Here is a 14318-nt window from a genome sequence, read left to right as displayed (position 1 = left end):
TGAAAAATAGCTTCAAACTAAAAACGACTTATACCATTGTCTAGAGGGATGAAATTAGAACTTGATGGCGTTTAAATCATCCCTCTAGCACAAATAGTTTAATCAGGAGAGAGATCAGAGTTTTTGTTTTCAGTGAAACTCACTTATAATGCCCAGGGGTAAGTCAAATTTCGAAAAAAAATTTTAAACTAAAAACGACTTTTGCCATTGCCTAGAGGGATGAAATTAGAACTTGATGGCGTTTAAATCATCCCTCTAGCACAAATAGTTTAGTCAGGAGAGAGATCGGAGTTTGTGTTTTCAGTGAAACTCACTTATAATGCCCAGGGGTAAGTCAAATCTCGAAAAATAATTTTAAACTAAAAACGACTTTTGCCATTGCCTAGAGGGATGAAATTAGAACTTGATGGCGTTTAAATCATCCCTCTAGCACAAATAGTTTAGTCAGGAGAGAGATCAGAGTTTTTGTTTTCAATGAAAATGACGTAATTTTCGTTGAGGCAAACACATTTGCATCGCCCTCACTACCATATGCCCCTACATCTATGTGGATGAATTTACAATTAGCATCGGCAATAGCCATCAACACGATGCTATGAAACCCCTTAAAAATTTTAAATAAAAATAACTTTTGCTTCTTTTTTTGGTAATTGTACTTACTTTGTAATTGTAAAACATGCTCCCAGCATTGGATGGACATTTAATGCCAATGTGTTTGCCATCAATTGCTCTAACGCAGTTTGGCAAGTTCCAAAAAGCATTGAATTCATTGGCAATGGTAATAAATTTTGGTTCATCCAAAACTGGGATCTCGCTCTCCAAACCTTTTGAGATGGCACAACAAACTTCATCCAGGATGGTCCCAAAATGCTGTTTACTGATCCTATATACTGCCGCAACATGTCGTTGGATGGTTCCACTTGCCAAATATCTTATCAAATAAAGTAAAATTTTATAGGGATTTTCTTTTAAAAAAATATCTTATGTAAACATACTCCATAACAACCGCAAACTTTTCCAGAGCGGATATTTTGTCCGAAGGTCTTGTGTTTTTCTTTTCACGTAGAAATGGTTCCACTATTTGAAAAATTTCCGCAAACGACTCCGGAGACATATGAAAATTTTCTTTAAAAACGGGAACATTATTTAGCATATCCTGAAACTATATGTAAAATAATACATGTACTTTTATTCAACAAATATATAATAATTTATACTCTTACATCTTTTGCGAAACGCCCTTTGTTTTGCCTCTCCTTCAAGTAGGGGTTAACTCGACAGGATGGTGTTGTTTTGGTGATTTTTCGTAGAGCAATCGCGTTTAAAACAATCGTAGCACAAAGAACTACAACGTCCTCAATAACTTTTGATTCCATTTTTAAAAGCAAGATATAATATTTAGATTTAAAAAAAATAAAGCGCGAGTTGTAATGGCAAAATCAGCTGTATCAATCACTGGGTTTTTTTTTTTTTTTTTTTTTTTTTTTTCACTTCAGATTCTTTGATGTAGTAAGCTTAGAACAAGCTTTTAACTACAATCAGAGGCTCATCATAAGTGCATGTTAGTGGTTAGTAGACAAAAAATACAACCTCCCACATGCACAATATAAAAACAAAATAATTACAAACAAATTTACAAGTTATAAAATTATAAGTACAAAAAATCCAACATTTATTTAAAACATTGATTAACAGTCACGATTGTGGAGCACTGGTTCGAAACAATGTTTTTAAACCCATTTTCGTCAAATTAAAGTCTAAGGATGAATGGTTCAAGTTAAAAAGTTTACTCATGCGACTAAGAGGCTCATTAATACCATAGTTTGTTCTATGAAAGTCGATATGCAAAGGTTCAAATCTTCGTAGGAGGTGAGATCCACCCGGATAATTTATACCAATACAAGCTAATAGATCAGGGGCGTCAATTTGGGAATTAATAAGCTGATGAAGAAAGATTAAATCATTATTTACACGTCTCTGTGCTAAAGTTTGTATCTGAAGAAGTTGAATGCGATGTTCATAAGGTGGCAAGTTGAAAGGGTCGGTCCAAGGAAGACCTTTTAGAGCGAAGCGTACAAAATTGTGTTGAATAGATTCGATTCGGTTTTTATGAACTTCATAAAAAGGACTCCATACTTGAGAAGCGTACTCAAGATGGGGTCGAACGTAGCAGTTGTACAAAGATAGAGTAACAAATGGATCATCAAATTCCTTTGCCCAACGTTTAATAAAACCAAGCATTGAGCTCGCTTTATTTACTATAAAATTGATGTGTTCAGTAAATCCTAAATTTGAACTAAATTGGACACCCAAGTCTTTGAAGCTAAATACTCTACATAGCTTATGTTGCAAGATGTAGTAATCAAAAATATTAATGACTCGTTTTCTCGAGAATGTAATTGTTTGGCATTTAGCTGGGTTAAGTGAAAGGCCATTTTTACCACACCAAACATTAAAACTGTTAATATCGCTTTGTAGAAGGATACGGTCATTGTCAGACTTAATTTCTTTAAAAATCTTCATATCATCAGCAAATATGAGAATATCACTTGAAGTTATGCACGAGATTACGTCGTTTATAGCTAAAATGAATAAAAATGGGCCTAGGTGACTTCCCTGAGGGACGCCAGAGTTGGCTATAAAAAGATCTGAAAGACAGTTTCTAAATTTGACCTGATAGGATCTTTGGTTAAGATAAGATTCTACCCAGGCAATAAAAATACGTGGAAAACCAAAAGCTTTTAATTTGAAGATTATTATTTTATGACTAAGTTGATCAAATGCCTTTGAAAAGTCAGTGTAAACGCAGTCAACTTCATTACCTTTTTCTAATGCATTTGAACATTTATTTAAGAAGCTAAGAAGATTAGTTGTAGTAGATCTTTTTCTTACAAAGCCATGCTGCTGGGTTGACAGTGACTTATAGAATTATCTCTCCAACTTCAAAATTTATCTTCCCATTTAGCAAACGTGTGTAGAGATAAAAATTGTAGAGATAAAATTTAGTTTAGCTCGATCTGCGTACTAGGCTATATAAACAAAGACAATGAAAAACAAAAGGACATATTTATATATGTCGCACGCACGCGCGAGTGTAGAATAATAAACAATACAACCCAGAAATCAACCTAAATATGGAAATCAATCATTGTGCACAAGCACATGTCAAATGTCAATACACATTTTTACACACAAACAAATGCATACCACATATCTAATCACCGGCGGATCCAGGGGGGGGGGGGCACGGGGGCACGTGCTCCCCCCAGAACTGGTTCATACTTAAAGCAAATCAAATTATAAGAGTTGTAGCCCAGTAGAATTAAACATTTCAAATGGAAAAAATTAGATCGTGCAATTTTTTTTCATAGGATGATAGAAGGGATCACTGGGAGCTTAAAACCAGTTTTTCGGGAAAATCGACCTTGTGCTTAAGCCGCCATCTTGGATTAAAGGTAAAACACGTTTTAGTGAATAACTCGGCCATTTTTGATTTTTGACAAAAATTAAATATGTAAAACTTGTAGAAAATTTTATTTTCTATAACTTTTGTCTTAATAAATTTTTCTATATGACCTATATTTTTCGAGTTAATTTGAAAAAACTATACCCCTACTCAGCTTAAACTTTATACCCGCTTTGATTATAGATTTTAAGATGAACGCAATATGGGAGTGTTTTTATATGTTTTTGGGGATGATAAATCTAGCTGCAATGTTAGTTTTTGCAAATTCATGAAATTTTATAAACAAAAGGAACTATCTCAAAATCGGTAAGTGTCGTTTTAAACAAAATTGGTAAATATTATAATTGATGTCTAGCAAGACAAGCAAGTTTTTGAATTTTTCAAATCGGTCCATTAATGCCTGAGATATGACCAATTGTTTATAATAAAAGCTTAAAAGAGAGAGAGTGAGTCATAAACAATTGGTCATATCTCAGGCATTAATGAACCGATTTGAAAAATTCAAAAATTTGCTTGTCTTGCTAGACATCAATTATAATATTTACCAATTTTGTTTAAAACGACACTTACCGATTTTGAGATAGTTCCTTTTGTTTATAAAATTTCATGAATTTGCAAAAACTAACATTGCAGCTAGATTTATCATCCCCAAAAACATATAAAAACACACCCATATTGCGTTCATCTTAAAATCTATAATCAAAGCGGGTATAAAGTTTAAGCTGAGTAGGGGTATAGTTTTTTCAAATTAACTCGAAAAATATAGGTCATATAGAAAAATTTATTAAGACAAAAGTTATAGAAAATAAAATTTTCTACAAGTTTTACATATTTAATTTTTGTCAAAAATCAAAAATGGCCGAGTTATTCACTAAAACGTGTTTTACCTTTAATCCAAGATGGCGGCTTAAGCACAAGGTCGATTTTCCCGAAAAACTGGTTTTAAGCTCCCAGTGATCCCCTCTATCATCCTATGAAAAAAATTGCACGATCTGATTATTTCCATTTCAGCTTAATTTTTTGTACATCCCGACTGGGCTATTGTTAAAATATATGAATAATAACAGAAAGAACTTGAGTCAAACTTTTGTCTATTTCTGGCCGGAAATGCGAATTTTATTGTTTGTTGCATCCCTTTCTCATGAAAACCTCCACCTCACAAATAAATAAACGACTATTTCTTGGGTAAACACGCATTTTTTTCTGTATAAAAAAAGTGAATTTTCTAATTGTTCTTTTTTAAACTTCAAATTGATTTTGGTGAAAAATTTTGATATGGACATCGACAATGAAGGAATCAATGTTATTCTAAAAAAATTTTGTATTGTAAATACATATATACAACTCTATTTTTCATACGGAGGGGTTGAAGTACCTACACACTTAAAAAATTTGCACTGTTTGCGTTATTTTTTTTAACATTAGTGTTTATAAAATAGCGCAACACGCCACAACATTACATAAACCTATATATTATTGATATATGTGCCCTTAATTATGAAAGTGGACTGAGTCACTCTCAAAAATGGTCTCAAATCTATCCTTAAAATAATTATTATTTAAGGGGTAAAGTTTATTTGAAAGCAAAATTGCAGTAAATAAACTTCTTTATTGCTCCTCTAGTGATTTTATAAAAGAAACATAATTAAATCGTTATAAGAAAATTATTATGTAAGTTTTTCTTTAAACAATGCAAAAAGTGACTTAGTCCACTTTCATAATCATGGGCACATAATATTATTGAACTGCCGGATATGTAGAACAATCTTGCATTTCAATAGTTCGCGCAAGATTGCACCTCCGAAAATAAAGAAAAAAAAGCTCCTCAAACACGACCCTTACTTATAGATTTTTATAAATATTAGGTCTGTTTGGGTTCTTTTTGTACAAAAATATGAAACCTGTCAAATTTTGAGGAGTGGGGATGAAATCCTCTCAGAGAAAGAAAAATTGTCCAAAAGTACCCAAACGCTTTTTGTTCAAACTTTTTTGCTTCCAAAAAAGTAAACAAAGAAAAAAAATAAACAAACGAAAAATATCAAAACATTTTTTTTTTCAAACAACTTTTTATTATTTTATCTTCAAATATTAATATATTTTAAGAATTGAACCACTAAAACTTAATAAATTAAAATAAAAACACAAAAAAATCCACACCGCTATGTTTTTAGTTAATTTTTTTTTTATCAAAAAATGTAAACAACACCAATTGAAAAAAAGATAATGGAATAAAAAATATCAAAACGCGTCCAACACTTTTTTTTATGATTTTTACTTCGAATATTATAATATATTTTGATCACAAAGCCACTAAAACGCAATAAATTAAAATTAAAACCCAAGAAAAAACCACACCGCAATGTTTATAGTTTGTTTTGTTTATGTTGTGCGACAAGAACGAATATGTAAAACAGAGAAAGCACTACATTTTGACAGATTTCAGATTTTTGTCCGACGAAATTTTTTGGGCAGAAAATAGCAAGAAGAGGAAATTATTTTCTCTCTCGCGGCCATCTTTTTTGTGAAAAAATGCTCAATTTCAGAGTACCCAAACAGGAATTGGGTTAAAAAAGTTGAAAAAAGTAAAAATATTTCTGTTTTAGGCAGTACCCAAACAGACCTATTATGTTATTGAGAAAATTTCTTCAGGAAAAAAAATATGTACCGAAATAGGGTTCCGAATTTCAAAAGAATCGGTGCAGTAGTTTTGAAGTTATGAGTGGCACCGGCTTTGAAAACATTAGTTGTGGGGAGAACGATTTAAAGTTTTGAACTCTGGACTAAAACGTTCGTAAGCGAAGTATTAAAATAATCATAACTTGGTCAATTTGGCTCTAATAAACCTACAATTTAAACACAATATTCTTGAGATATAAAGAAAATTTTAATTCAAATACAAAAAAAAAACAAAACTGGGTTTTCCGGGAAAAAAGCATGTTTGAGTTTTTTTTTTATTCTTAGGAACTTTAATATTTATTAGAATGAAGTCTTTAGTGTTTGACTAAAAACTACAGGTTATTAAATAATGGTATAAATATGTCTATAATATTGCAAAATTTTATACAAAATCAATTAAAAAACGAAAACATTTTTTTTCTAAATTTCATCTTTAAAACTTAATTTTTCAAAAACTATTTAGGGCCAATTTTTCAATAGTCCGATAAACCTCAGTTAGAGCTAATTCCTAGGAATAAAAGTTTTTTTTATGATGACATTTTATTCTTCTTATAATCTAACTGACGATTGAAAAATCAGTGCTAAATGAAACAATTTTAGTCAAAAAATAAATTAAAGAATAAATTACTAACTTTAAGAAAAGTTATAGCACAAGATTGTACATACATTTTTTGATTTTTAATATTTTTTTTTCTCCCGGCTAATCGGGAGGTAAGTGGGTAAGCACTTAAGTGGCTTTAACTGTACCAAGAAAATGAAAATTTTTAATTCCGAATAACTTTTTTGTCATTTGGTACCTATTTGATGTGGAAATGTGCCCAAATGTTTTTGGACATTTTTTAGAACAAAATACCGCACAGTCGTCGTTAAAATTCGCTGCTTGTCAGTAAGTTTTATGATACTTCACTTTATTTCTAACTGTTATTGCTGATTTTTTTGCCAATCAGTACCTTGTGCCCCCCCCCCCCCCCCCCCCAAAAAAAAATCCTAGATCCGCCCTTGTATCTAATCCTTTACCTATATCCCCGCACGAGCAATGTGAATATTACACAATGCAAAGAATTTCGCTGACACAAAAAAAAAACCCAAAAGTAGGTGTGTTTTTTTGTTTATCTATATAGATTTTGTGCAAAAAAACGACATCGAGATTTTTGAAATCCATGCAAACATTTGGCATCACTGTACATATACTTTGGCAGCTGTCTGTCAAAAATGTTGCTTTTGTTTTTTTTTTTATTTTAACTCCGAAGTGGGAAGGCCATTACATCCATGTTGGATGCAAACAAAAATTTTCATATGGCCATCATTGTATATATATATATACAAATATATATACAATGATGGCCATGGCATCCATGTTGGATTCAAAAAAAATTTTTTTTTCACAAAAAACCAAAAATGATCTGTATATTCTTAGCTACATTTTAAGACCATGACCATTAACATTAGTTGCGTCGTTCTTGTGTTATAAGCGTTTGAAGGTAGCCATATTGAATTTTTTTTCGATTTTTTTAAAATCAAATGTGAAAACTTTTTTATTTTTATTTCTAATTTTTCGAAAAAACTTTGGTAATTTTATATACATATCTGTTCAACAATCTTATCAGGATCCATTTAAGACTTTTATCTGAAAAGTGCATTGCGTATATCTCGAGATATTAACATTTCAATGCAACCATGTCAAACAAATTTTTGATTATTTTTTTCTATGAGAGCTTTTATCAAACCTCATTTTCTCCACTTTTTTGTTTGTTAATATTTTCAGATATTTGTGTATGAACACAACAAATAAAGTACCTTGGCACCACTGTTTATTATCGAGAGAAAGTAAAATCTGGATAATTATCTGGATTTTTCAAAAATCTATACAGATAAAGTTTTTGTTGTTTTTAACACGTAAATTGTTTCGATTTCAAAAATCTCGATGTCGTTTTTTTGCACAAAATCTATATAGATAAACAAAAAAACACACCTAGTGTCAACTCGCAAGCGCGGGTGCGATATTATAAACACGAAATGAATTGTTAGGAAAAACCCAAGAGTCAACAAGAACAAAACAACCCTTTTTGAAAACCAAAGATAATGATCTTGCAAAAAATATCTACTACTACCTACTCCTGCATCATCTTCATAATTTCATGAATGATTTCTGCCTGCCTGAGCGAGGAAATAGGAAACAAAAAAAAGTATTATGTAAACACAAAAAAAAAAAAAAAAATATAACGAGAAAATGAGAGCGCAAGAGCAATTTTTTTTTCATTAAATAGAAAAGAACAGAAAAAAAGAGTTCATCAGCGCCAGCTTATGCGTGGCATTCTTTTGAACTAAATTTGCATGTGTGCGTGATCAATGGAATTTTCAAAGTAAAAAAAGCTAAAATAGACACTTTTTCAACAATTTATATTAAAAATACTGTGAGCAAAAATATATATATTTTTTTTTTAAACTGATTTGAAATATAATGAAAAAAAATAATAAAAATAAATTGTGGATGCTTTGACTGCCCCTTCCTCAAAAACAGAATGCAAATATTGGTTTATTAAAATCAAATTTTTAGTGTGTAAATAAAAAAAATATTTTTTTTTGGCAAACGGGTTGCATGAACAACTTTATTAACTTCTCATTAAAAAATACAAAAACATTTAAAAAAATAATTTTTGACACCTTTCCTTCAAATTAACCGTTCAAACTAACTTCAAATTAAATTTTAGAAATTTTATTGGATTCTCCTAATTTCACTTTATTGTTTTCTTTTTGTTTCATCTAAAAACACTAATAAACGGTAAAGTTATTCTAAGAAGAGTGAGTAAAAAAACATGAAATTACAACAAATTAACGAAGCTTTTTTTCTAATAAAAAAAAAAAAAAAAATCTGTTTCACGTATTGCCTGAAAACACATTTGATCATTATAAAACAAAAAAAAAAAAAAAAGTTTATAAACAACGGTGCCCCAACCAAAATTCTGATTCAATCTAAATTTGCGGGAAAAAAATCATTTTCGACCTTTATAAAAATCGCAAAAGAAATGTTTCTAAAATTTAAATGATGCAAAAATATTTGTACGTTTATTACCTTTTCAAAAAAGTACGTATCTTATAAACTGCAAAAGTTATACAACAATTAGTCAACCATCTTCCATTAAAATGCTATGGAAACCCCCCCTTAAATGAAGGATTTGTATCCTACAAAAACTCGGGTGGTTCTAATTCTATATTTAATCAGGTTCTAATGGTAGATTGAAAAAAAATTCATAGCCACGCCCCCTCCGCCCCATACCCCAAAAACCAATTCTGCATTTTTTCAGTTTTATGCCCATAGCTTCCTTCTGGTCATTTAAATGTGCAAAATTAATGTGCAAAATTGTAGAACACAAAATTTTCTACAACTTGCACATCCAATATCCAACTAAGAATTTTTAAAAAAAGTTTCAATTTCCGATTTTCTTTATTTTCAGTTTCTTACCTGTTTACAGCGCTATAACTTCCTAATTTTTAATTTTTAGCCAAAAATCCTTAAGTAGGGAATTCATTTTCATGAATACAACTTTATTCTTTTGATAAGAACCAGGTAATAGTAAGTATTTTTATTTAATAAGCCCTTATTTTTCAAGCGTCAGTTAGACTATCAGAAAAATAAATGTCAATATAAAAAAAACTTTTATTCCTACTAGGAATAAGCTCTATCTGAGGTTTATCTGACTATTGAAAAATTGGCCCTAAAAGTCATCATCATCATATAATAAAACGGCGAACGCGAATTTTGTGGTACAAACTACGCGGCCCACAAAAACCGAATGGGCATAAATTATATACCGACCGATAGCAAATGTTCCCTAGATGTGCAGAATGCATAATTTTTAAAGTTTTGATTAACCGAAATAGGTAAATTGATTAAAATAAAATTCGGTATTTTAGTAAAAAAAAAAACAACAAAGCAAAACAAAAACAACTGGAAATATATGTTGGAAAACTTCCAATGGACTGGAATGAAATGTCATTCATGACTGAATGAATGAATGAAAGCATTCAGCGAAAATCAAAAAACATTAAGGTGGGTTCACATTGGTGCGTTGTTTTAAGATCGCATGTAAACTATGGTTAACTTTCATTGTTTTAGTTATCTAAGTTTAGAAGTAAGATGTTTGTTTTATTACCATGAATTTTTTTGTTAAAATCGAATTCTATTAAAATCGAGTCTATTACTAAGGTCCAATCTTTTGTAAACACTTTTGATACCAATGAAATCTATTTTCGTCCTTTTCTCTCTTGAAAGAACATAAGAATTTGTCAGCAATTACACGAAGCCTCAAGAGGCGCGACTCTTTTTAAACATAATGAGTGCAAAAGAGAAAAAAGATGAAAGAAAGAATTATCCGACCGTAGAGTCGTGGGTCGTGAGTCCGAGACTCTTTTTTGACGTTTCTTTTTCCACTTTTTCTTTTTTCAACATTCCCTCACATTTCTTTTTGCTTCTTGGTGCAATACAACAACAACAAATTTTAATTCAAAAGATAAATGTCAAAGGAGATGGCACATTTTTGGGCCCAGTGTGTTCACTAACGAAATGGGTATCAAATGAAAGGTGACGGTAAGCACATTACGTGGGTAAAATATTTTCAAATTCGTTAGTGGGATTTTGGAGATATTTGAGTTTAAAGTTTCGGATTTCAAAATCAAGTTTTCAGCTATTTTTTTGAACAATTAATCATAGAATGCGTAGAAAGGACTTTTTAGATTGGAAATTAGTTAATCTTTCTTTTTCTAGTACATCATTTTTCTATAGGAGTTATACTTTCAGAGTAACAGAACCGCAAAGTATCTCATTCTCAGTAATTCCGCACTTAACTCTAAGGGTTGTTTAAAATATTTAAAATATCAAAAAACACACAATTTTCGGTAGTGTAACTCTGAAATAATAACTCCTAGAGAAAAATGATGTACTAGAAAAAGAAAGATTAACTAATTTCCAATCTAAAAAGTCCTTTCTAGTTTTCTGTCCGACCAGTCGTTCTCGAGATATTGAGACATATGCGTTTTTCAAAATGGCGGTCGCCCCACAAGACCAAACAATACGCAATCTGAGATTTGTACTTGGGATAAACCCCCCTTCAATACTGCATTCAAACTTAGCTGACGTCATAGCTTTTTCCAGATTTTTCCCCATTGACTGAACTATAGTTTCTCTTCTTATTATTTAATAGGCATATTTCAGCGCGTTTTTGTGTATTTTGCTTATTATAAGGTTTTTGTATGTTTTAAAGAACTATTTTATATATAGAATTAAAGGTAACACATTAAGCTATTGAAAAATTGCAAAAAAAAGTGCATGTCACCACTGAATATTTTGATATTTCGATGTGCCAAATGCCTCGCTTAAAAAAATCACCTTTTGAGAAGTAAATACCTAATATGTATTATTTTTTTTAATAAAGAAAAAAACTTTTGATACAGATTTATAGACGAGAGAAATACCTTTCATTTGATACCAATATTATTTCTGTACACCCATTATTACGCATTCTACGATTAATTGTTCGAAAAATTAGCTGAAATCTTGATTGTGAAATCCGAAACTTCAAACTCAAATATCTCCAAAACCCCACTAACGAATTTGAAAATATTTTACCCACGTAATGTGCTTACCGTCACCTTTCATTTGATACCAATTTCGTTAATGAACACACTGGGCCCAAGCTCCATAGAAAAATGTGCCATCTCCTTTGAGTCCTTGACTCAAGAGGCATCGTGTAATAGTACGCGCTTCACAGAATGATTACACACCTGACAAACAATTTTGGTTCTATAAAGCTTTACAGATGCAATTGTTGCTTCTTTAAAGCATTATAGAAGCAAAATTGTTAGTAGGGCAGCCACACAAAAAAATATAAAAGTTCTGACCTGGGATTGCGACTAAGTTTTTCATATAGTTTTTGGGTCGCTGAAACCGAATCCGAAGTCCGTTTTGCTCCATCACGTCAGGTTTTCGAGATAACCTCAAAAAATGTCACGAAAACAAAAAAATTTTAATCATATAGTTTTTGGATCACTGAATCCAGATTCGAAGTCAATTTCACCCTATCACGTCAGGTTTCTGGGATATCCTCAAAAAAATGTCAAAACCAAAAAAACAAAAGTTTTTATCTGGGATTGCGACTAAATTTTTCATATAGTTTTTGGGTCGCTGAAACCGAATCCGAAGTCTATTTTTGCGTATCACGTCAGGTTTTTGAAATATCCTCAAAAAATGTCTAAGCTCAAAAAAAAGTTCTTATCTGACATTTTTTGAGGATATCTCAAAAACCTGACGTGATACGGAAAAATAGAGTTCGAATTCGGTTTAAGCAACCCAAAAACTATATGAAAAACCTAGACGCAACCCCAGATAAGAAATTTAGTTTTTTTGGTTTTGACATTTTTTTGAGGATATCTCAGAAACCTGACGTGATAGGGCAAAATTGACTTCGAATCTGGATTCAGCGATCCAAAAACTATATGATTAACATATTCGCACATCCAGATCAGAGAAAATTTTGTTTTGTTTTCGTGACATTTTTTGAGGTTATCTCGAAAACCTGACGTGATGGCTCAAAACGGACTTAGGATTCGGTTTCAGCGACCCAAAAACTGAAAAACTATATGAAAAACTTAGTCGCAACCCCAGGTCAGAACTTTTATTTTTTTTTTTGTGTGGGTGTTTTATCAAAAGAAAATTCGCAAAAAAGAGTCAAGCCTCTTGAGGCTTCACGTAATAGCTGACTTTGACAGTTCCTTTAACATTTTACCAAGTTTTCACTTTTAGACGTTTAAGCCTTAACTACATTGGCTCAAAAAGTGAAAAAGTACAAAAGTGAAAATTTTCAAACGCATTTTTGTATGGTTTTTCGGGCTAGAAAATTAAAATAAATGATGCAGAATGCTTATTTTTCCGTCCAAAAATCAATTTGTAAACTCTTTTTTACAAAAAAATCCCGCTAGCGAGAAAAAAAATATTTTCACTTTTGTACTTTTTCAAAAAGTGGTGAATGTAGTTAAGCCTTTACATTTTTGAATAAAAGTCACTAATATTTTATCGCCTCATAGCAAACCGTTTTTCTTATGAGGTTCAGGGAAAACTAACAAAAACGTCTTTTTTCTTCCTTATACCTTCCAGCAGAAAGCTTATTTTTTGGTTTAAAAACAATTTTTGTAGTTTTTCAAAACAAAAAAAATAGCGCTAGAAAGAAATAAAAAATTTTTACTTTTGTAAATTTCCCACTTTTTCACTTTTTAGGCCATTGTGGTTATACCTTTAACAAATTGTTTTTATACAAAAAAAAAATATAGTTTCCGCATTTTTTGTTTTAATTTTCTAGCCCAAAAAAACATACAAAAATGCGTTTAAAAATTTTCACTTTTGTACTTTTTCACTTTTTGAGCCAATGCAGTTAAAAGCCACTTTATGCAAAAAGTGAATTTTTTTGTTAAAATCGAGTCTATTACTAAGGTCCAATCTTTTGTAAACACTTTTGATACCAATGAAATCTATTTTCGTCCTTTTCTCTCTTGAAAGAACATAAGAATTTGTCAGCAATTACACGAAGCCTCAAGAGGCGCGACTCTTTTTAAACTCTTTTTAATGAGTGTAAAAGAGAAAAAAGATGAAAGAAAAAATTATCCGACCGTAGAGTCGTGGGTCGTGAGTCCGAGACTCTTTTTTGACGTTTCTTTTTCCACTTTTTCTTTTTTCAACATTCCCTCACATTTCTTTTTGCTTCTTGGTGCAATACAACAACAACAAATGTTACGGACGCCTGGGGAACTTCTCCAACCGATGCAAGTATGATCTAGAATGGGAAAAAGATTAAATGAATTTGCAAAAGCAACAAAAGTAAAAAAAAACAAAACTTACCTTTTTCCTTTACGAAATCCCTGGTGAAGGTTTCTTTGACGATAGTAGACCCAAGCTGAAAAAGATAAAAAGGATTTTTAGTATGGTTTAAATAAAGACAGATGAAAAAAAAGAAATATAAAAATAAAATCCAAACAGAATATTGTTTATGTTATGTTTACCATTGATTGGAGAAATAAAAACGAATGAGAATGACAGCGATAAGAAAATAAAAAGATTCAGAGGTATACGTATACATGTAGAATCGAGTTGACAATACTGTGGATCGAGTTAAACTTTTGGACACTC

At 31.1% G+C, this 14318-nt stretch overlaps 1 protein-coding gene across 1 annotated transcript in view; it reads right to left on the bottom strand.

Annotated features, from left to right (window-relative positions):
• LOC129918442 (uncharacterized) overlaps positions 1-1445 on the bottom strand; it is a 33342-nt gene extending 31897 nt beyond the window's left edge. The window contains exons 1-3 of the mRNA XM_055999030.1: positions 1224-1445; positions 996-1162; positions 661-931 (exon numbers count right to left, since the gene is read on the bottom strand). Coding sequence (XP_055855005.1) covers positions 661-931; positions 996-1162; positions 1224-1376 — 591 coding nt within the window. The 5' untranslated portion in view covers positions 1377-1445. The remainder of the gene's footprint in view (positions 1-660; positions 932-995; positions 1163-1223) is intronic.
• Between the last annotated feature and the right edge of the window lie 12873 nt (positions 1446-14318).

This window comes from Episyrphus balteatus, chromosome 4 (genome assembly GCF_945859705.1).
Source record: "Episyrphus balteatus chromosome 4, idEpiBalt1.1, whole genome shotgun sequence".
Classification (NCBI taxonomy): Eukaryota; Metazoa; Arthropoda; class Insecta; order Diptera; family Syrphidae; genus Episyrphus; species Episyrphus balteatus.
Note: the sequence above shows the minus strand (reverse complement) of the source record. Positions and strands in the feature narration are given on the sequence as shown.